General features: G+C 41.6%; 3 protein-coding genes across 3 annotated transcripts; 2 read left to right on the forward strand and 1 right to left on the reverse strand.

Moving 5' to 3' along the window:
- Positions 1–486: 486 nt before the first annotated feature.
- pfdn6 (prefoldin subunit 6) lies at positions 487–5,275 on the forward strand. Its single transcript, XM_030061280.1, has 4 exons — positions 487–707; positions 911–981; positions 1,495–1,619; positions 4,935–5,275. The coding sequence occupies exons 1-4, from the start codon at positions 644–646 to the stop codon at positions 5,053–5,055; spliced, it is 381 nt and encodes a 126-aa protein (XP_029917140.1). The 5' UTR covers positions 487–643; the 3' UTR covers positions 5,056–5,275.
- A 4,460-nt stretch (positions 5,276–9,735) lies between these two features.
- Positions 9,736–11,426, reverse strand: her5 (hairy-related 5). Its single transcript, XM_030062140.1, has 3 exons — positions 11,274–11,426; positions 10,938–11,033; positions 9,736–10,807 (listed from the first exon to the last, which is right to left on the reverse strand). Exons 1-3 carry the CDS (start codon positions 11,319–11,321, stop codon positions 10,286–10,288), a joined length of 666 nt encoding a protein of 221 aa, XP_029918000.1. The 5' UTR covers positions 11,322–11,426; the 3' UTR covers positions 9,736–10,285.
- Positions 11,427–14,073: 2,647 nt separating this feature from the next.
- Positions 14,074–15,669, forward strand: LOC115366824 (transcription factor HES-7-like). Its single transcript, XM_030062469.1, has 4 exons — positions 14,074–14,192; positions 14,401–14,496; positions 14,599–14,692; positions 14,826–15,669. The coding sequence occupies exons 1-4, from the start codon at positions 14,139–14,141 to the stop codon at positions 15,491–15,493; spliced, it is 912 nt and encodes a 303-aa protein (XP_029918329.1). The 5' UTR covers positions 14,074–14,138; the 3' UTR covers positions 15,494–15,669.
- Positions 15,670–24,313: the final 8,644 nt, after the last annotated feature.

Raw genomic sequence — 24,313 nt, forward strand, 5'->3', positions numbered from 1 at the left:
TAACCCTAATAAATTAATAAAAATAAATTACTGAAAGCCCCTAAAATGCGTACATATACATGCAGTCATCATAGTTTAAGCGATAGAGGAAGACGCAATGGATTTCAAAACTTGAAATTAATTGATTTGAAATTGTGCTTTTAAAGAATGAAGTTTTGTATTAGAGTTTGTACTGTTTTTTTTTTTAACTTCTTAATAAAATTCATTTTCACTGTTCTTATTACAATAAAAACAAACAAACAAACAAGACATTTTTGTAGCATAAACAATCTGAATATATATAATCAGTGACACATGTTGTCAGTTCAGCCGTACAAAAACCTATAAATGTACAGTTCATTAAAAACTACATTTCCGTACGTATGTATCACAAAATGAGCAACTCACACCAGTCATGTTGTTTTAACACCAGTATTGTTGTATTTATGAAATGCTTTTGAAATTGTTGGAAACCTCTGAAAAGCCATGGCTCTTATTTTGAAAGGAGCACATGGTATCCGGTAGCACCTCTGCTGTTTCCGGTGAGCTAACTGACACCGTTTGTGCTCTGAGCAATTTAGCTATTTAGTTATTCTTTGTTAATTAAGCTATATTACATTTATATCCACATACACCTATATTAATTCACTGAGAAAAGGTCAACATGGCGGAGGCCATCCAGAAGAAGCTGCACTCGGAGATGGAGAAGTACACACAGATGCAGAAAGGTGAGTGTTAGCAGCGCTAAGCTAAGCTGCATGAGTCTCACACCGGGCCATGTTGACTTCAGCTCAGTGGACATGCCTCCTGTTAGCTGCTCTTCAGTAGTGTTTAAATGATGACAACAGTGTGACACATCTGCCATGACTGCATTTAGAAAGCGTCACTGTGATAAAACGGCCTAATGTTTGTTTGTTTGTTTGTTTGTCAGATGTCAGCAAGAGCATGTCAGCCCGGCAGAAGCTGGAGGCGCAGCTCACAGAGAACAACATCGTCAAAGAGGTAGTAATCATCATAATAGTAATAATAATATTTACAGTTCATGTCCTCCAGCGGTGACAGTGTGATCAGCACATTAATCTTTGTAAGGTTGAACATATTGTGTCCAGGGTTGGGTCTAAACCACCTCTAAATTAGAGATTAACACTGTTTTTTTTTTTTTTTTCTTTTTTTCCCTTAATTTAATGGGGACAACTGGGTCAACATGAAATTAGCATTATGATATGTTTTCAGTGTCCTCTACCTGTGTTTCTGTTTGACTCCACGCTGTTTTAGCTTGTGTAACACATATAAGAAACATCAACATTTTACACACATTTGCCTCAGTTGTTTTGGATGACACTGAGGAACTATAACATTCACAAAACTCCCCTCTGCTTCAGGCTCCTTACCTATCATAACCACACGTGCAGTATTGTGAGAGCCGCTGAGAATTAATGTGACATTTGGGAGTTTAAAATCATAATTCCTACAAGAACAGGAGGTTGAAAACAAGTTCTCATCTTGTGTTTTCAGGAGCTGGGTCTGCTGGAGAGCACAAACACAGTGTATAAGCTCATCGGTCCTGTTCTAGTGAAGCAAGACCTGGATGAGGCCAAGGCCACGGTGACCAAAAGACTAGAGTACATCAATGGAGAGATGTGAGTCTCACTCTTATTCACTGCATGTGTGGCCTGGTGCAGTAAATGTGAGCTGACCCTGGCTGGGTGATGTGGATGAAACCAAATGTCTTTTAACTCACTGAACGCCTCAGTTTTGATACTTTTAATAATATTGTATCTCCAAATTCGATGCTGTCACGATACCTTGGTGCTGATTTGATATGTACTGAGATTCTTAAGTATTGTGATTCAATATTAGGATTTATTGCGATTTTTCTTTTTTGAATCATCCTCTAGTGTGAATTCACAAGAGTCTCAGCTTTCCAGTCAAACCCAATTTATGCAACTCCAAGACTGTTTAGGCCCCAGTATGCACAAATACACCATTTTACAACAGGCAAATAACACATTTGTACTGCATGCAAACAACCTCATGGTTTTAGTTCCAAACTGCATAGGATTATCATAAGCTGGGCATGTCTGCAAAGAGGAGACCACAGAACCCATTTTAATTCAGATATCTGGAGGTCAGAGGTCAAGGGACCCCTTTGAAAACGGCCATGCTAGATTTTCCCTTGCCAAAAAATTGCTGAATTTCAGAGCGATATTTAGTCCTCTTGCCGCCAACCTAGCAGGACGTGAATGATGGCAGTGGATTCCTCAAAAAAATCAATTAAGATTTTTAAGGTTTCTTCCCACCCTCTTATTTTATTTATTTATTCATTTTGGTGTAATTTTACTACTGAGGATTGGAAATGGGACCCAGGACACTCCACTTAAAATGTCTATATATTTTCACTAAGTTATATTGTTTATTTTTTTCCTTGAACCTTCAAGAACAGGACTCAAATGAAGTGAGTCCCATGCCATGCTCTGTGAGATTTGCTGTCCATTGTAAATCATAACATACCATTATACATTTTATATAGCCCTGCACTTTTTTCTTGCTACTTTGTTAGGTGTATGTACAAAATTTGCTAATAATTTCTCTTAAAATCACTTGACAGCACAAAATAGTGGTATGGGCTGCACACATTTCTGTGTGATCATATATAATTTATATTAGAGCACAACCAGTTTAAAGGACCATAACTGGGATTCTGCATCTAATCTCTTCACAAAGCAAGCGGTCGTATTTAAGAACCTCAGTATCGTTTTTCCTCCCTTATATCCAGCTGTTGGATTTCATTCATTCCACTCTGATTTGACAATGAACTTTCAGAGACTTCAAACTTTCTTCACACCAGTATCCCATCACCGTAACCAAGTCGTCAACATCAGTTTTCCTAAAAGCAATGACACAGTTGTGTTTTGATGATAGTCCCCAGGGAAAAGTTTGCCTCACACAGCAAATTGTTACTTCTGGTTTATGAAATTGTGATGACTTTGTTATCTCCAGAAGCAGAACATTACAAGGTGGATGTTTCAACCAAAAATTCTAATTTGAAAATCAAGGGATTATATACAGTACAGGACAAAAGTTTGGACACACCTTCTCATTCAATGCGTTTTCTTTATTTTCATGACTATTTACATTGTAGATTCTCACTGAAGGAATCAAAACTATGAATGAACACGTGTGGAGTTATGTACTTAACAAAAAAAGGTGAAATAACTGAAAACATGTTTTATATTCTACTTTCTTCAAAATAGCCACCCTTTGCTCTGATTACTGCTTTGCACACTCTTGGCATTCTCTCGATGAGCTTCAAGAGGTAGTCACCTGAAATGGTTTTCCAACAGTCTTGAAGGAGTTCCCAGAGGTGTTTAGCACTTGTTGGCCCCTTTGCCTTCACTCTGCGGTCCAGCTCACCCCAAACCATCTCGATTGGGTTCAGGTCCGGTGACTGTGGAGGCCAGGTCATCTGCCGCAGCACTCCATCACTCTCCTTCTTGGTCAAATAGCCCTTACACAGCCTGGAGGTGTGTTTGGGCTCATTGTCCTGTTGAAAAATAAATGATCGTCCAACTAAACGCAAACTGGATGGGATGGCATGTCGCTGCAGGATGCTGTGGTAGCCATGCTGGTTCAGTGTGCCTTCAATTTTGAATAAATCCCCAACAGTGTCACCAGAAAAACACCCCCACACCATCACACCTCCTCCTCCATGCTTCACAGTGGGAACCAGGCATGTGGAATCCATCCGTTCACCTTTTCTGCGTCTCACAAAGACATGGCGGTTGGAACCAAAGATCTCAAATTTGGACTCATCAGACCAAAGCACAGATTTCCACTGGTCTAATGTCCATTCCTTGTGTTTCTTGGCCCAAACAAATCTCTTCTGCTTGTTGCCTCTCCTTAGCAGTGGTTTCCCTAGCAGCTATTTGACCATGAAGGCCTGATTCGCGCAGTCTCCTCTTAACAGTTGTTCTAGAGATGGGTCTGCTGCTAGAACTCTGTGTGGCATTTATCTGGTCTCTGATCTGAGCTGCTGTTAACTTGCGATTTCTGAGGCTGGTGACTCGGATGAACTTCAGAAGCAGAGGTGACTCTTGGTCTTCCTTTCCTGGGTCAGTCCTCATGTGTGCCAGTTTCGTTGTAGCGCTTGATGGTTTTTCCGACTCCACTTGGGGACACATTTAAAGTTTTTGCAATTTTCCGGACTGACTGACCTTCATTTCTTAAAGTAATGATGGCCACTCGTTTTTCTTTAGTTAGCTGATTGGTTCTTGCCATAATATGAATTTTAACAGTTGTCCAATAGGGCTGTCGGCTGTGTAGTAACCTGTCTTCTGCACAACACAACTGATGGTCCCAACCCCATTGATAAAGCAAGAAATTCCACTAATTAACCCTGATAAGGCACACCTGTGAAGTGAAAACCATTTCAGGTGACTACCTCTTGAAGCTCATCGAGAGAATGCCAAGAGTGTGCAAAGCAGTAATCAGAGCAAAGGGTGGCTATTTTGAAGAAACTAGAATATAAAACATGTTTTCAGTTATTTCACCTTTTTTTGTTAAGTACATAACTCCACATGTGTTCATTCACAGTTTTGATGCCTTCAGTGAGAATCTACAATGTAAATAGTCATGAAAATAAAGAAAACGCATTGAATGAGAAGGTGTGTCCAAACTTTTGGCCTGTACTGTATATTATTATGTATGCTGTGTCTCATACGATTTGCAAAATGATTTGTTGCAATGCAAAATGTTGGTTTATTGTAGTAAACTGGTCAAACATTTAAAATCACTGGTGTGGTCCTTTTTAAAGAGTTCATGTCACTGAGCAGTAGAGTGTTTTTGTAATTATGTTAAAGCGTTTGCTGTATGCAGCGAGCACTTTAGTGTTGCAGCAATTTTTTCAGCTTCCTCTGACATGTTTTTTTTTTTTTTTTTTTTGTCCTGTGTTGCAGTCAGAGGTATGAGACGCTTTTGAAGGAGATGGAGAAGAAATCTGAACAGCATCGAGAAGTCTTGTCCAGTCTACAGCAGGAGTACCAGAGAGCTCAAGGCCTCACTGTGGGCAAAGTCTGACCAGATGACACTGCACACACCCACGCTCGCTTGCTCTCTCTCTCTCTCTCACACATACACACACAAAGACAGCTTGGCAGATATAGAAAGGGAGTTGATCTCATGTGGTGATATAAAACAGATTCAGTTCTGCTCGCATCTTGTTGTTTATCGACAGCAGTGTTTAGTGTTACTGTGACTTTTCTGTTGTAACTAATAAACTTTTTTTCATGAAAAGTCATATCCTTTTCTTCATTCTCCTTATTGATGGCATGAACGCTGTTTTCCATTTCCATGCAGCACAGTTAGATCAAAGACAATGCAAACGACTGAGCAGTAGTGATCTGAGCTGAACAGGCTGTGCCTGTACCTTTGCACAGCGGAATCTGGCCAGTTGACCAAAAACTGGAGGAGTGACTGAGGAGTGAAAACATGGGATGGAGCACCTTCCTCCTTAGTGTGTGCACAGGCACAGGCACACCTTACTGCAACAAGTCAGGCTCAGCTGTCACGCAATGTTCACCATTAACTAACTGTGGTGTTGGTGTAACTAGACTACGTTTCCCTGTGGCGCAGTAACATTTTAATTATGTCTGGAGTTGTCGATAATCACATTAAGCCTAGCTGAAATTATCATTATCCAATTTTAATTATTACAGAAAATGTGGTATTTCTGTTACTTGAACACGGGATTTCATGGGAATGCAACTTAATAAACTGAACTCGGCTCCAAACGCGATTGACACTGCTGCTACAGTGACTAAGAATAATCCTTATGCTATTTATGACTTGATATTCAACAAGAAAACTATAGGACAATAAAGAGCACACTGAGATAGGGGAACAGTGAGAAAAGATATAGGTTCAATGATCAGGTGTGATGATAATCTGCCTCTCAGGTGTATCAGGATCAGAAATGAACTTTTATTCAATATGATGTAATTGGCAAAATGACTGGTGCTCACATGATTCAGTGTCTTGTTCTCCGTATGAGGGCTGATCTGGGTTTTACTAGCCTAATGTGATGTCAATTTGTAGAAAGCAATGAATAACATTACTTATTTTTACTCATTTATTTAGAGCAACTTCCCTAGCACCAGTTATGGAATGGCAATGAACCACTAAAACAAGGCGACCTATCACTAAACACTCAGACAAGTTAGTCTTTGATGATCAACAACGTCCAGGCTATTAATATAAATTGTACACTAAATTGATCATTAAACAACAGGCCAGATTATGAAGAGCTCCTGTTTGTATAGCCTAATCTGTCCAGCATAAGAAGTGACAGTGTGTGATGAAATGAGATGCACATTCAGCTGCCATTGGATTAGGCCTACCCTGTAGACTTAAAACAGTCACACACAAATATGAATAATACAACATCGAGAACAGCTGATTTGAACTGAAATGAATCGCAACTGAGATCCACTGATTGTTGTCGGACTTTCGCAGTATCAAATTAAAATAGCCTCAAACTGACACCAACTAAATAATATCCCTGATAATGTCTGCTTCCGTGCACGAGCCTATCACCTGTGGCGCGTGGGTGTCAGCAAAGCCATTCACACCTGAAGGTGCCAAGCTCCATGGCTGGGAGCCGGGCTGACACGTGGCTCGGGCGGACCGGCTCTCAGGCTGCCTCAGCTGATCAGTGGCAAAAATCTGCCTCGATGACGTCGCTCGGATTAAAGTCCCACTTCGAGGTTTTCTATGAGACAGGTGCGCTCTTATTGTCCAAGTGTGTGTCTTGTTCCAAACCTGAAATTGCATCCTCTTATGCTGAAGAATAATGTAACTGCTATAACAAAGAGAACTGTGGACGCCAAATGTCTCTGACACTTCAGTGGCTGAAACCAAAAGGTGTTTTTATCACTGTGTCCTCCATATGACGCGTGTTGGTGTCGAGGTGTAAATAAACTCGCATGATTGCACCACTGGCATGACTGTCCAAAAGAGAACCAGTTTCTTCCAATTGAAGCTCATTCTAAGATGACTTTCTAATCTAAACTCAACATCCGCAATAACCTGACGCTTGTGTGCATTCTCCAGTTGCAACCATTTAATCTTCATTTAGACAGATGCTCCTCGAATGAAACCTTAATCTGATTCCCGGTTTGATTCATTTACTTAGTCTTGTTTGGGCTTTTCTCCGGGGGGCGAGAAAAGCTTAAAGCCCACAAAGGCGCATCCTGTGGAGAGCAGCGCAGCGGGACTAACGCCTCCTTTGATGCTGCGTGTTGTCAGAGACACAACAGGCTAATGCGGTCATAGTGTAGTTCACTGGGCTAATCCAAAACCTCCGGAGTTAAAAACCTACTCTAATCCACAGCCTGCTACTTTTTAGAAGCATGGGCCACTGTCTAGACACAAGAAAATATCATAAGAGATCACATAAATAAGAGATCACATAAATTATAAAGCCACTGTAATCTGAAACTGTTACATGTAATCCCTCACTGAAACATGAGTATTTTATTTCTATTTGTAGTTAATCCGATGAGAAACATGCCTATATCGTTTAGTCGCTTTTTTGAAAAATGTAGCAAAAAAAAAAAAAAAAAAAAATCACCCCACACTACTTATTAAGTATGCTATGTGGTTTAATAAAAATCCAGGTGCATTTAGGATTAATCCAGGAATTATCAAGCCAATGTCGATTCCTGGAAACTGTTATTTTCGCAAAAGGGGCTTATCACAATATTGGTTGAGCCTCCCCCAGCCCGCCTGTTGCACTTGAAAGGGGCAGAGCAGTTGAAATCCACATCCATGATGATTTGTCTTTAGTCCCTCTTCTAGTGCAAATGGGGTCATAATGGGCGGCTCTCACACACTCTTTGGGAGTTTGAGTAGGTGTTCAAGTAGCTGAGCACTTGTTGGAGGCCAGCCCAGGTGTGTGAGTAAGAGGACTGAGTTGAACCTGTAAAAAACTGATATTACCAACAGTGTGATCAGAGGTAACATTTACCCTATTCATTCATCTTGTTAATTTTTTTATTAATTTCAGTAGTCAGTGACTGGTAACATACACCCATTGGCCACTGCAAAGTCTAATACAATTCAATACAACTGTTGGGCCATAAAGTTTGCCTTTATGATGCCTATAATGCTCAGGTTTTCTTTTTGTCACAGTAATAGAGGTGTTCATTCACTTCTGTGTTTGGCATTGAGCTCATAGTTTGCTGTTGTACTGGACTGCATTTTATTTTATTCTGTCCCCCTCATTGTCTATAAATAAGGAGGACAAAAAATTAGAAACACCTCTCAATACAATATAGTCCAGCACAAGACCTCTGCAAACTACAACCTCAGTAAAAAATAAAAAAAAGTTTCTTAAAAGGTAGAATTTAAGGCAGAGCTGTATTGAACTGCATTAGATTGTACAGGTGGACCTAATAAAGTGCTCGCTGAGTTTACAGTGGTGGAGAAAAGTTTTCGGACACCCCATGCATTTGTGAAATATTGCATTAACAAATCACTCTTAGGTCTTCAAGTGCAACCTCTTTTACTACAGTCACAGACAAAATACTAAACAAATCCTAAAAAAAGCCATTAAAAACTTAAAATTGATTGGTTCCATAAAAATACATAAGAAATTTTGAGTATTGGGTCATTTTGGTACCAGTGATGAAGGTTGTTTTTTTTTATTAAAAGACAAAATTTTTGTTGCCAAGCTTCGTGTCTATATAAAGCCAACACATTTGAAAGTTCTTCAGACACAAAAATGGCTAAAACAAGGAACCTAACGCAGGAAGATAAAGATTAAACTGTAAAGAATTTAGTTTTGTTAGTTTTTCTTGTAAACAATAAACAAAAAAATATAATTTGTATTTGTTTGTATCTAATGCAGCCACACCTTTTGAAACACACACACAAAAAAAATTCCACAAATATTTCATGATAATATTTGAGATTGTGTAAAATTTTAAGGGTGTCCGAAAACTTTTTTCCACCACTGTATGTATGTATTTTAGACCTATCTTTCCTTCTTTAGTTGGAACAAATGAGTTTCAAGACATTCATATAGGCTACATGCACACATGATGGGCAGGCTGTGTGCTGGGCTGCACTGGTGATGTGACAAAAACCAAACACATCTAATTTGTTCTATTACAAAACATTGATTTAATTGTTGAGAAGTGAGAGGAGTTAAAGGTTTACATTTGAGTTGAAGCTGCTGCATGCCGAGCAGGTTCACAGTCCAGCTCCGTCAGTGAGTTTGTAGATTGGAGGCAAACATGCTCAGTGGCTGTCTGGATGCTGGACAGTGTGTGAATGGTCAATAAAGTGCCTCTTCTTAACGCTCTCTACATGTGAAAAAAACTGCTCTTGAGATCATAGCAGCACCAGATTTCCAGTCATCAACATCTCAATGCTCACTTGACTGTGTCATAAATGCCATCCAGCCTGAATAAAGCTGCTAAAGTATGTGTTAACTGTCCAGGAGATGTGCCCCTTTTCTCTGTCTAAAGTGTGCAGCTGATGAGATTGAGCAGGAAATTCACACAGCAACTAAAACTGACGGATCAGAAAATGGAGCACAAACAAAGAATTCACCTTTAAAGCAATTTGTATAAAATTAAGATTCTTGTGCAGTGTTTACAGTTAAATAATCTCCACTTCAGAGCAAAGAATAAAAGCAAAAGCCAGCATTTTACTGAACTGCATTCCTCAAACTGTAAAATTAAGAGGCAGAGACTTAGTCACAAAGAAGTACTTCATAGGAAGCTTTTATTTTACAACAGAATAGGCTTGTTTCCTGTACATAAATCAAAATACATTCAAGTGTTCACAGTAACAGCAAAAGCTTGTGTAAATATCCCCACATCAACTGAATGCCAAATTCTCACAAAAAAAAAAAAAGATCTTAAAAAAAGCAATTCAATTGTGGACATGAAAAACGTAGGAGGAGGTACTTGATACTAAAACTAATCCAAAAGTCAAAATCTAGGATTAAAAAAGGGATTTTTAGGGTTTTCCAAAAAAGAAAAAAAAAACCCGCTAATAATCCAAATACTAAAAATTAAATTCAAAGACGGTGGAGTAAATGTTTTCAGTGGTACTTCCACAAGCACAAGAGGTAAATACATATCATAGCAAAAATAGCTTCACTGTACAGAAGAATCCATAGAATCCATATACAATAAGATACATATTTACAGAGCTACACATCTGCCTGCTCCTCATCATCTGCAGTGTAAATACATATCATACATATCATACATATCATATCATATCTGCAGTGCCTTTGTCACTGAGGCCATGGCCTCCACACAGGGTCACTGATGTCCTTGTTTCTGGTGGGGGAGAGCAGCTTCCTGGTGTCATGGTCACAGTGGTTTCCGGGACTCTGGGTCGTCCCGCTCAGACTGGACAGGGGTGTGTAAGAGAGCTGACTGTGGGGCAGGTGCTGTGCAGACAAAGCCGCGGGGCCACAGGAGGTCGTGGACATCAACGCTCTGTGGATCTGTCCGGGGCTGTCCGAGTGCATCTGGATACTCGGGATCCTCAGTGAAACCTGGAGCGAGTCTGCTGCGTCCCCACCGGCCTCCTCCAGCTCCTGGCTCTTGGAGGTGATGAAGTGGCTCACCCTCAGCAGACAGGACTGCACGCCCTCCCTGTAGTTGTGCTGCTGCTGGCAGGGCGGCATCTGCTCCCTAGACAGGATCCTCTTCAGGGTCCGATGCTCCTTCTGCACCTCCTTCTCTCTCTTTAGGAAGCTGACCACGCTCTCCAGAATCTCTGCCTTCTCAACCTTTGGGTTCTTTAACCTCTAAATCAAGGAAAATAAAAAATATAGTATCAGAGCAATGTCAATAACACCAATTAGATTATTATCATAGCTGATCAGTTTGATTCTAACTAAATACATCATACTTCAGTGTAAGAAAGGCCAGACTCACCTCATTGCGGGTGTTTTCCAGCAGCAGAAGTCTTAAAGTTTCCAGACTGTGGTTGATCCGGTCCCGCCTGCGTTTCTCCTTCAGAGGTTTAGGAACCTGAGGATTGAAAGTAATTAAGTTAACCTGCAGTTTAAACAACAGTCAAATGTATATTCAACATTTCCCATAGCTGGGTCAACAAGTTGTCTTTTGAAATTATTTTCTTTCTCCAGCTAATGCCTGTGGTTATGCGTTGACTTTTTACTCCCTCTGCATGAGAGCTACTGTCAGACTAGTTCCTGCACCAGCAACAACACAGTCCTCAGAAAAAACAGCAAATATTCCTCTGTTTCTTACCCGTCTCACGTCCCTTTCTCCTGGAAACACAGCGGCCACCTTTTTCATGGTAAATTTAAACGAGCAGTCGATGCGAGGTGAAACGAAAACTCAAGTAGTAAAATTGCGTTTCCCTTGCAATAAATGAGCTGCCCATCCGACAGCCACGCCCCCTGCTGGCCCCGCCTCTCAACTGCAAGCGGCGTGGATCAGCGCGCTGATTGGTCACCTGAGAAAGGTACAGAGGCCGCGTCCCGGCCCCTCGCACCGGCTACTCCCTGATTTACATCACTATACATACGGCTAAACAACTTGATCTAAAGTATAAATAAGTTTAAAATGTATCCTTGAACTAAAACAACATGTTAGAAAAAACTATAAAATAGAATAAAGAGTTATATCTGATCTTTTAAGGGTCAAGTTGCTTTGAGCCTACTCTTCACATTTATTCACTCCATGAATACTTCTCTGTGGTCTCTTACTTAAATCAATTTGTTTTTACGAGCTGGCTAGCGCTACTGCTTTTAGTACTACTTCTGTTAGTATTAGGCCTAGTTTTACGGCACAACCTGAGGTATGCCTCACGACTGAGATGGTTTTATTGGGGTAACACATTAATTTATGACTCTTGTATTTACTGCAAGTCAGTATTTACATATCGACCCCCCACCCCTGCACGCACACACTCCACAAAATGCGCACCTTTCCCCTTGTGCTGTGGCGGCCAAATTGCTTAATTCACACTTCTTTAGATCGACAGTAGGGCTTCAGTGGTTTGTTGTCCTCGGTTGCACCAGTTGATGTTGATGAGGGAGCTCCAGTGCAGACTACATCATTAGGCCTACTATAACCTGTTTTTTTTTTTTTTTTTTTTTTTAATGTTTATATGCAGTGGAGATATTAATTTGGTCTTTTCCGTGACAACCAATCCAGAATAACCTTAAAGACGATGCAGAAATGTGCGGGCTTTACAAAACTCCTTTGAATTTAGGGGTAGCCTCCCCAGCACTGCATTTATGGTCACCCTGATCCCCATAATAGGCTAAAGTGTGGAGATAACACCAGGATGATCGGATCACGGGTCTCCCGTGGAGATTAAGTGGTCTTTGAGAGGCAATGATATTTCCGTTTAACATAAAAGAGAGAGTTTGTATGGGCTTAGTGCAGAGGAGGGAGACGATGGAGGGGGGAGGGGGGAGCAAGTGAACTTACCTCACCTAGCCCATCTTTCAATATGGGCTCTACACAATTTTCCCAATTGTAAATTTTTACTACAACTATCCTACATTTACCCCTATAGGTCTAAGTTATGTGAGGATGGAGTATACCCATATTTACTAACTGGCATATCACAAACAAAGCACACAAAATATCTTCTACAAAACATTTTAGAATTGCCGCCTACATTAGACTGCCATGTTGATGTATGTTATTGAATTTGAATTATTATACACATGCGGTTAAAGCAAGTCCCTATAGCAGTAGGTCTGACATATTGTAGCCCAGTGATATAGGGAATTTTAAACGAACACAATAAATTAGCGTTGGCGTTAGAGGTCTGGATGCCTGTACTATATGGTGAGTGTGTGTGTGTGTGTGTGTGTGTGTGTGTGTGTGTGTGTGTGTGTGTGTGTGTGTGTGTGTGAAGACTTTAAGCCACGTGGACCCGCCCCATAAATAAGCCTTATTGATGGTAATAATGTGCTTGCCTGAGCCTCTAAGGGAAACCAATTAGTGCCATCTGCCTTTTGTTCACCGACAAATGAACCGTTTACTTCTAATATCGTGATTCGTCACGCGCATCAGCCGGGCGGACAAAAGAGGGAAAGTGGCTCAGAGGCAAATGGACACGACATGAATGTGGCTTGATTTTTGAGTTGTGCGTAAACAGAGAGCCCGTGAAGTCCCGGCAGGCTGGTCGAGTGGGCCTAAACAAGCGCACACTTAACACCCGGGTGCGACAATTACCCAGCGCCTCAGCAGCACACCAGCCTTTACATATCAGAGAAATAATCACATTTACCCGCAGTGTTTTTCTCCAAACTTTACACCGAGGGGCATTTTGTGCATTTACTTCTGAACGCATATTTGCTCATCTATTTATTCCAAAGGTATTTAATTGGCCAAGTGCGCCCGCTTCTTCATATAGGCCAACAGGTGAGGCCGTGTGTGCGCTCATTTGGTCTTTTTCATCACGTTCAAGTGTCGATGCGTCACACATCATAAAATCGCCATCCCAGCGGCTCGCTTTGACACTTCAGTTCTGTTCCCACGAGAAAAAATCAGTTTCACATCGCCTTACCTTCAAGGTGCTAGATGTTACTGAGGCGATGGCAGATCTAAAGTGATATTTGATCTGCGCTGAATTGAATATGCTGGTTAGGTAATCCAGGGTCATGTAAGGCTAACAGAGCCTATTGCATAATCGCATTTCAGTGTCACTCAGTTTTACCACAATCAAACAATAATTAAAGTGTCTGGGACTTTGTTTTCGCTGTCTCTGAGTTCTACCAGCTGTAATTTATAGAAAAAATCAAAGGGACCTCTCAGCCCAGTCATTATTACACCTTTAGTCTACTTTGATAGGCCTGATATTAATGAAGTTGGTTATGGGACAACACCAACATTGGCAGATCACTCTAAATCGTGAAATCTAGATGTGGTTTGAATGAAGGCCCACAATAAAGGAAGTTTAAGACAATTTGTCGTTGAGAGACGTCAGTCACACCTCTCGGCCAATCTGGGACAGCTCAGTGGTCTGGCTATATAAGGCAGCGCCCCCCAGTCGTGTGGACTTTTTCAAAAAAGGGAAACACAAGAGGCTGTGGCAGAAATCTGACTCAAGTCTTCCTGGCTGTGGACATTAAACCAAACAGACAAGAAATCATGACAAGAAAAGTACAAAATCCAAATCTGGATCATGCAAAAAGTCGAAAAAGGGTAAGGACATTTTTAATAATTATTAATTTTAGTAAATTCACTGCATATTATAGGCAATAGATTGTAAAAATGGCCTGCAAGATTATTCTTATTAAATTAGTCAAAAAAGGCAGCAACAATCTGGCCATGTGGAGAGTTAGTTGTATCACTTTATCAGCTGACTCATGTGTGTGTGTGTGTGTGTGTGCTGACTGTGATTTCTCTCCAGATACTGAAACCTGTTGTAGAGAAAAAGAGAAGGGATCGGATAAATCAAAGTCTCGGGGAGCTGAGAACTTTGTTGTTGAATTATACATCTGATGTGGTGAGTTGTAATATCAGGCCATGGCACATTTAGTTCCTACATGTATTTGGATGGATTGTATCAACTTATTCCTTATGTGTTTTTTGGTCTTATCACCCACAGCGACTGCAGAATCCTAAAATAGAGAAGGCAGAGATCCTGGACTTGGCTGTGGAGTATCTTCAAAAGTGGACTGACAGGAGGAGCATGAGCACTGGTTGGTTAAATCAGGATAACTAGATACTTTTGAGAAATTGTGAATAGATTAAGTTTATGAAGCATCAAATTAATGTCTTGAACGTGCACTCCTGATTTCCCCCTTCACCCTCGTGTCTTTTCACTTGTTGCAGATTCTGCAAATGGAAATTCTGGTCAGGCGAAGGATCCGTTTCCTCCCCTGGTAAGACCTCCTCTCTCCTCAGAGTCCGGCGCCCCTACTCTTTTCAGCATTGAGAATGCAGGCTTTCAGCAGTGTATGGCCCAGCTGGCTAGCTACATGCACAAAATATCACCAGCAGAGAGGATGAATCTGATCCAGGAGCTGAACGGTCACATGGAGAGCCAGTGTCCAAACGGCCTCAAACCAGAGACGGCTACAGGGCCCAACACAGCATCTGTGGATAGGAGTGTGTGCAGCTCTGAGAGGAGAGAGGAGTCTCATCACTCCTCGTGTCAACCTGGAACTCTCTCTCCCTCCATAGGCCATGACTACTATCTCTCCCCGCCCATTTCTCCCTACCTCTCATCTCCTCCTGCGTACACCTCCCCTCCTCCCTTCCCTCTGCTGGCCTGCCACTTCTCCTTCTCTCCCAGCCTGTCGCCTCTTTCCTCCAACACCTCCTTTGCCGCCACACTTTCACACTCCCTGCCCACCATGCCTGCTCCTGTTAGTTTCTCGCCAACTCCCCCTCTCTCAGGCCCACCCACACTCCACCTCCCCTCCCGGGCCACTGTGAGATCCCCGAGGGAGGGATTACCACCCAACTCTTCTTCATCCATATGGAGGCCTTTCTTCTGAAGTGGGACAGACTGAAAAACTTCTGTTGCTGGTTACAGTCAAGCTTTACTCAAGTGGGGTGAGGATAAACAAGGGCAGTGAGCCACCTAGTGGACATTCATTGTAATGCTTGGGTAAAGAAAGAATCTCAAACTGGCTGTGGTGCTCAGAGGATGCCATTTTTCGTGCAATATAATGAATACCTATCCTTTATTACAATAAAAAAAATCCTATTGGTGTTCATGCATGAATTGTACAGTGTATATAATAAAATTGTCTATATTTTGTATTTCTCGTAAATAAAACACATAAAACTGATCAGCTCATTTCATTTCTCATTCTAAATGTGTGTACATCTCTCTCTCTCTCTCTCTCTCTCTCTCTCTCTCTCTTTAAATCACAGAAGTATTCAAGAGACCAGCAGCACAAGCCTTTGGGCACTGGGCAGATGACAAATTCTCCTTCAAAGAATATATATTATTCATATTTTTCATATCTTCATTTATTTATTATTAATAGAATTTATTAAACCATGTCAGTTTTGACCGAAACCTGAAGAGGGTGCTTTCAGTTCTGGATTTTGGATATAGGAAAGTGAATGTCTCCAATCTCGAAATAAGAGAACATAACATGAAATAAATAAATAAATATAAACCAAACCCTGACCCTGAGCAACACTCGCCACGGAGATGCTGTGATGTATGGAAAAGCTAGCTGGCCATTTCTCTCTTCATTACCACAAAGCAGTGCCCATTTATTTGTTTTTCAAAGCCATTATTCATAAATTGACCCAATACATAATTTTGTGAGATGAGTAGAGAGTTGAAGGTCATCGTCCCTGCTCTCTGGCTTTTGCTGCTGCTTCAGGTGTCACATGTGAAATCTGATCTGGCAATGACTGAGGCAGAAATGAAATAAAGGTTAAAACACACACACATATGTGCATACGTGAGTATAAAAGTCATCCCTTCAACACATGGTGAGAATTAGTCTGCTGATTAAAAATATAAAAACTCCTCAACCAGAGTCAAAGACACTGAACATTTTGAACTGCATGCATAATAATGGAGAGCTGTTATTTCCCTCTTTTGCTCAAAGCTACATTTGAATCCCAGCAGCAGCTCTCTCTGTGCTTCTCACAGGCGACCGGGCAGATTTTTAATTTGCAAGCGCATAAAAGATGAATTGGAAAGTCTGGGCCTCCTTGGTGTGAACCGGGTTCAAAGGGCTGGTGATTATTTAACTTGTGATCAACAGAGGGCGCCAGTGACACAGCTTCGTCCCCCAGTGGAGACGACGATCTCCATCCTCTCCTGACCTCTCACAATGAGGATAATAAAAGGGGCTGTCAGCTGGGCTAAATAGAGGATGTCATTGTTTCTAGCTATTCCATCAACGATAAGCCCAAGATGCACGAGTCCCCAGATCATCAGTCTTTTCTCCCTCATTCTGTCTCTCAGCCTCAGATAAATGCTCTTTATCTGCTGATCAAATCTATATTACAAGCTCTGAATATTTTCTACAGGGAGGCACTGAGGGATTTGGCTAGAGAAAACAGAATTTATCACATGATAGAACATGTCTTTGGATAATGGTTATTTTTTCCCCCCCTCCTTGCTCCTCATCGCTCTGAAGAAACTCTCTCTCTGTGCTGGTACCATTAGTTAGGAGGCGGCCATTGTTCATTGTCAGAGAAATGAGAGGGCGGTCACATCGTTTGGAGTTTGATTCTCCACACTGTCTCTCTGTAGGTTTTGATCACTCTGCCGCGCCATATGTAAGGAGAATAGGTCGCGCAGGCTGTAGAGGACATTTGGCTGCGGCACGGCACATAATTAAAAGGGAAAGAGATCACCTCTTGGAGAGACCTGACAATGGTTGAAAACCCCCTAGCATTTTCTCAGGGCACGCTGATTAGAGCTGATCCTGTTACCCTCTTTAATCATTGTTTTGTTTGCCATGAATGTGCCCTATGCATTCCTGATTTGGCCAAAAACAGGCAGGGGGGGAACACTCCAGAAGATATAATGTGGAGATGTCACGGGTTTGTCATGGTTTATGGGCCGCTGAGGATCTGCAAATTCCTTCATGTTGGCACGTTTCAAAATCCCAATGTTGAGACAGGACTGGTGTCAAACATTTTCATCGCACATGTGCACACTTGTACACACCGAAAGTATACACACTAAACAGTGCAGGGCGCACACTGTACTTTGCTGGTATGTGGTTCAGCAACTCCACAGGACAGGTGCTTATCATGACTGTCCCTGAAACAGCCAGACAGACTTTTTTTTTTTTTTTTTTTTTGCAATGCTCAAGGTTCTGCTAAAGGTTTTCAGGGCTGGGTGTGACACAGCTGTCATGTCTATTTTGGATTCACCTAACAAAATGCTCCTGATGTATTCTGATTCAGTGGCTCTTATTATGTAAACCAGCCCTCGATAGATCCACATTAATAATTCAAAATTCCCTGTGAGGTTTGCCAAGTCTGGATTTAATTGAACTGACGTTTCCGCTTTCTCTTCCTCATTCCACGGGCACAGATCACTTTGTATTTAAGTCCAGAAGCAGAGGATTATCTTTCTCTCAGAGAATAGCTAACCTCTCCTGCCAACATTTAAATAAAGGACCTGAGTGTTCTATTGTGGGACCACTTCAGACTGAGAGACAGTGTGGACACTTTGGATTAGTTGCATTGTTTACCTTGTTCTCGATCAAGGGTAATGGCCTCAGGATAAGTTACACCTCCCAGAGCATGCAAGAAGCTTCCCTTTCTCTGCCTCTTCTCATAATGACAAAAACGAAATCAAGCGATTATGATTTACATGCCTGAGTAGAAAATATACGACTATGACATGAAGCACCTGCAAAATTTAACGACACTGTCAGCAAAATGGGACTTCTCATTTCGTAAAGTAGTGAACTGATGGTTTAATTTGCGATTGTCCAGGCTGACAATCGCGTGTACCTGTCCAGTTTTGCAGGATGTACTTTGCATTCTTTTGGACTTCCACGCATTTGTTTAACTAGGCTAAATCTTGGAAGACGGCCTGTGGACTCTCTTGCTTTTTATATGTCAGGCTGCTGCAGACCCAGTGGGCAGTCAGCATCCCCGCACTGGAAGAAGGACTCCTTTCTCAGATCTCATGTCAATACTCAAGAATGTAGATCTGTCACTACCCACAACTAAATATCATTTTTTCCTCTCTTTCATTTCATTTTTTCCCTCTCTCTCTCTCCCTTGCTCCTCTGCAAGGTTCTTTGAAGTAAATAGTGAAAGGATCCCCGACTGTAGCAAATTACCTGAGGACTGAAACATTTTTGACATAAGTCCTGAGAGACGAGGGCGAGCCACTTTTCCTGGCGGCCCCTTTGGCGTTTTTAATCTGGGGCTGTGGGAGACAGCAGCGTTGACAGAATGATGGGACAGCTGGACATGTTTCCAGGGCCGCAGCAACGGGCAAAGCAAACCCGAGAGAAGGGCCACTGCAGACATCTCAGCACAGAGCCAACAACAGCAGGCGGTCGTGCCTCAGCTCACACAGCAGAGCAATATGGAGCGTGACAAGTGTCCGCAGGAGACGTCCACTTCTGCCATGTGCCTTGTCAGCATGAATCCCTAATTACGCAGTCAAGGAATGAAACAATAATGGATTGTGTTGGTCTTATCTCAGATATTTATATTTGAGATAAGATCGGCCAAAGATTTTATAAGGTTTTTACAGCTATATGATCAGATCTTGAAGAATTCATGACGATATCACGTGACGCTCCTCTACTTCTTTACTTTATTTAATATCTGAAACTGAATGAAATGCTCAATATTCTTCCAAACAAAGCGAACAAAGCAAAAGACGGGGAAATGAGAGGTCATTAAATCCCAATCTTTGGCGGACAGGGATATCAGAGTATCGCAAAAACGGCCCAGCAGCTTCATTGTCGAGGCGACATGTTTAAAGCAGGCAGGAAGTAACTTGAGCCAAACAGGAGGGAATCGAATCAGACATCGGTAGCTTGTTTTTCAGGGCAGGACAATTATATTTGACATAAGGCGCTTTTCACTCATGCATCAGTGCTCTCCGCTTTCAGAGGCTGCTATCACTTTGGTCCAGTGGTTTGCCTTTCTTCCTCTCAATTTTACAAAGTCATTTGCTGGAGATGATGAACAATGGCTGCCTTTTCAGAGATCCTATAACCTTTTTTTCCTGAGGAACTTCCAAAGCCCTGCCACAATCAAGTATGCAAGAGCATCTTGTCAGTCAGATGTCCCTGTGCTGTCCAAATTGTAATCCTCCCTAGACTTCCAAGAGATGTTGCTAGATTGAATGTACAATTAATTGTCATCACGATCACACCTGAAATTGAGCCTCTATTGGTTTGTTTGTGACATCATGCTGCCGGAGGTAAAACCCAGTTAATCTATACGCCGCATTCAACCGATTCTTAGCAGTTCTCATGGAAAGTATCAAGAATCGCCTATCAAGAATGGCTGACAGAGTTTTATGCGGTGTGTGTTTAGGCTATGAGGCTGTCTACATCGTGTCTGGGAACATGTATCGTCCACAGGCCCTGTGACCCTGTCTCCCCTGCCCCCATGGGTGGGCTGTGACCCTGCTAGCCTGCAGCCACTGCGGGTTACAGCTCTTTCTCTGAAACGCTTGTAATCCCGGGGATGTACCGCGGTACACTCCGTGCTCCCTGCTCCTCTCTCAAAATCAGGAAGAACTTAGCAGGTCACAGGTCAACCCACGAAACAGAAGCAGCCGATAAAAATAGCAAGTGATTCATAGGTCGCCTAAAAATACGCGGTCTTGTCTATTCTCATTTAGTGAACGCTTTATTTGCAGGCAACCTTTCGGGAACTTTTGACATTTGTCCTAATGTGGCCAGAAACAAGACTAAGAGGCTGTTTGTTCACAAGTTGAGGAAAAAAAAGCTTGATGATGTAGCTGTCTTTTTCCTTGTAGGTAACCTCATACTGCTGAGAAAATGTCAGAGTGCAGGACAAAGAGTGTGTGGACACAGACTCTTTGGGCCCTTAAGGGGCCCCATACACTGACAAACAGAGCAGCCTGTCCTTATCTCTGCTATGGGAGAATTCCTCACATGCTGGGGACTTGAGCTTTTGAAGCTGAGATTTTCAAATGATGCATAGCACATACAGTGAAGGTCTAAAATGTGTCACATTCACCAGCATCTTTCTGTTTTTCTTTCATTGTTGATTGTAGATAAATCTGCAGTGTTTGTGCTCGGTTTTAACAGTGAACAGAAGAAAAGAAGGAAAAGGTGGTAACAAAATGGGACGGGCACAGTGTTGCAAGTACATGTGTATCTTAACCTGTTGAACCATCATAAATCTGCAATCTGAAAACCCACTGAGTAAATTAACAGCGAAAGGTGAAACGCATAGCCTTGTTACATGATGTACCTTTTGAACTGAGCACAAAGTATGAATGGATGACAAACCTAATCAAGCCATCATTCATGCTATTTATGGGCCACTCACTCAGGCATTACCAGCATGGAAAAAATGTGCTATTTTATTGTGGAGTCACAAGTTGACACCTGGCAGTATTGTTGGAGATGAGCAGAGTGTACATAGACTTTGATATTGTAGTTTCTGGCGGGGAGCTGGGGTTTCCCGTTGCAGCACAAGTGCCTCCATGCAGGAACAAGCTCTGAACAAGAGTTACAGTAAAAGAGGAAATTACATGCCTTCGCTGTGCCAAATACCTTCACCGTTCTCTGTGTTGTTTGAATCACTGCTCGTTATTAGCAGCTCTGTGAGGGGCTTGGTGGTCTCACGTCGGTCAGTGACTTTCCTAACACGACCGGCGCTCTTGATTGACTGTCTTTGCACAGTAGGACATTAAAATACACATTGCAACTCCCACTACGTATCCTCTAATATACGCTCTAAAATTACACATTCAACCCCCGTCTCCATACATACATATATCCTTTCATGAAGAGTACATGCCATACAATGTAAAATATAAATTACTACACTAAAAAGCTCCACAGGTCTCTCACTTTTATGTTCCTTATGGGGAGTAAATGCTTTCTTTGCCCATCTCGTCTTGTAGGAATGACTTGTTTTGTCATCTTACATCTAACTTTTCTCAGATTTAAGTGGATAGTAACCAACCACAGGTTCTTGGATAACACATGAACAGTTGATGTTGTTACCAAATATAGAAACTTCCAGCAAAAGATGGTTGATTCGTGCTGCTACACTCAATCCTCCAGTTACCTTGGGGGGTCAGTTTGACTCTATTCAGTGTTTAGCATCTCTAAATACATGTTTAACATTGTTTTCGCGGTATTTTTTGTATTTATTTCTATCCCAATTTCTATTATTATTATTATTATTATTATTATTATTATTTATATTTTAAGACTTTTCCTAATTTAATAAACAATAAAACATGATATTTTCAATGTCATGTCCACATTTGGTACCAGTAGGTGTTTCACTGGGATCAGTGTGACCCCTGGCTTTTTTTTTTTTTTTTTTTTTTTTTAGCAGCATAAAACATAAGAAATCTAAACATTTTACACATGTGTTTTAGTGAGTGAACTATAACATGCCATTTATGATCTTTAATGTTTGATTTGAAGGGATATTTAGGTCATCAACAAAGAAACATAAAGGACCTGATACCTAAACCTGAGCATTATGAGTAGTATTTAGGAAATACTACCATTATTAGTGCATTTGAAGGTAACAGGAGGGCTAATTGCAATGGTGAGATCACCAATTAGTATTGCAGGAAATGATTTTTAGATTATTTTGGCCAGATAGAGATTTGTCTTGTTCTCAGTGTAATCAGGGCGGCAGGAGCAGAGCGGCAGGGTCAGGCAAGAACTCCCGTGCACCCAGTCACCTTCATCCCTCCCCTGCTGTCTGTGATACACATCTGCTGCTGATGTGGGAAGATCATGGCACAGGCTGAAGGGTTTGGGTCTTCAGAGGAGAGGCGAGATAGCATGGTTGCTGTGTGGGAATGAATAATCTCTGAGATGCAAGTAAAGCTCCTGCCTTCATGGGACACCCAGAAGTTAAGGGTCGGGGGTGCTGCTTTACTGCACTCAGTGTTTTTATTATTGTGGTTTATTGTTTATTGTTCAGAAATGTACACCAACATGGCTCAAACAAAAGTTTGCAATCAACTATGAATGTTTGTTTTCTGTTCAGCCGGTCATTGTTTTCTCAGTCCTGATGCAGAGGGTCTTATATACACTCCCTAAAAAAAACTGGTGTTATTTGGGAACATTTGACAGACGAACGCCCTGTCTCATGAGAAGTCTTGCGTGAGACGGGGTGTGTCGCTATCACAAGTTCTCCCTCTCTCTCTTTCTTTTTTTTTTTTTTTTTTTTATCCAGCTGTGTATTTGTAAGTTCTTCTTAAAACACAGATAGCTCCTCTTGAATAAGACCAGACTTATCTCTTGTCATTCAGGCTCCCACTTTTTTCACTGTGGTCTAAAATGAGCGGACCACCAACCTCTCATCTCCCCCGAGGAGTAAAGGCAGGGAGATAGTGCTCATCTCACTGTGCTGAAACAGAGCAAATTCTGCTCCAAGCTACGGGAGCTGGTGGTGCTTTGTCTGGCCCATCTAGATGGGTATGATAGTGTGTCACGATAAGTAACATGAAAGTACCCTGTCATCAGCTTTTTTCTTCCCTCCCTTTTTTGCCCTACAACATCACAGCAAGGAGAACAGAATGGAGAAAATACTTTTGTGTGATTCTGCTTTTCAGCGGCAAAATTGAAAGATGTTCAAATGCACAAAGGAAGAGATTTTTAGATTGGCCTGGCAGGCCTCTCCGCCCCCATAATTATCTACCTCATTGGCTCTGCTGTTCTCTTATCCATCATATTCATGTACTTGTGCACATTCTTCATTACATGGTCGACAACTCAAAGCTGGAGGCTATCAGTAATGTTACATTATTGATTTGATGCCCTGTCAGACTGTGAGTGATTTCAGGAGGCCCTGAGTTTCGGTGCCAGGCCAGACGTGATTTGTGAGTTGCAGTGAGTTACAGAGACGCGGTGCCAGGACTGCAATACACTGATTTAAAACCTGCAGTGTTGCCACATCAACCTCATGCACTCAGATTTTTCCTTAAATTTAATCTTAAGAAGCTTCATTATTAGGAAAAAAAACATGTTTTTTTCTCTCCATATTGTGTCACATACTCTTGAGTGAAATATTCAAACATGCCAGTGTTTTTTTGCTGCATCAAACAGAAAACATCTAGATTTCTTGAGCATAATTTTCTGCCATTCAGCATGCTCCTGGGATCTCCACATGAATCTAATGTAAAGTCCCGGGGGGTTTGAACCAGTGGTACCAGCAGAATTGAATAGGTTTTAAACAGCATTTTTTCCAATGAATCATGTATTATCCATCTAAAGCAGCATTGCTCTTCCTGTCAGAATAAGAGCGCATTTTCTAAAAGACAGCGTGCTATTTACTTGCATGAATACCAGTTTTAAAGTCCCTTTCACTAAATCAATCTTTTGTTTGGGCCAGTAAGCCTCAACATTGTTCAGTTCAGGTGTACTAACCATGGCGGATAATGGAACACAATATGGGCTTCTTAGTTCTGCATCTGCTCACTTTCCTCAGGAGCTGGGCACAAATGTTTCCTTTTGGCTGCAACTCCAACGTTTGACCTTTCACCAGAGCATGCTGACCATCAGCAGCATCCAGTTCCCCTGTGTGCACAGTTCCCACACTTTAACATAAGTAGAATAATGGCATAAAAAAACCTATTCTGCACAAGATGTGTTTTTCTTTGATATTTGCATGTATACGCCTATATGTTG

Source organism: Myripristis murdjan, chromosome 10 (assembly GCF_902150065.1).
Source record: "Myripristis murdjan chromosome 10, fMyrMur1.1, whole genome shotgun sequence".
In the NCBI taxonomy this organism is placed as follows: Eukaryota; Metazoa; Chordata; class Actinopteri; order Holocentriformes; family Holocentridae; genus Myripristis; species Myripristis murdjan.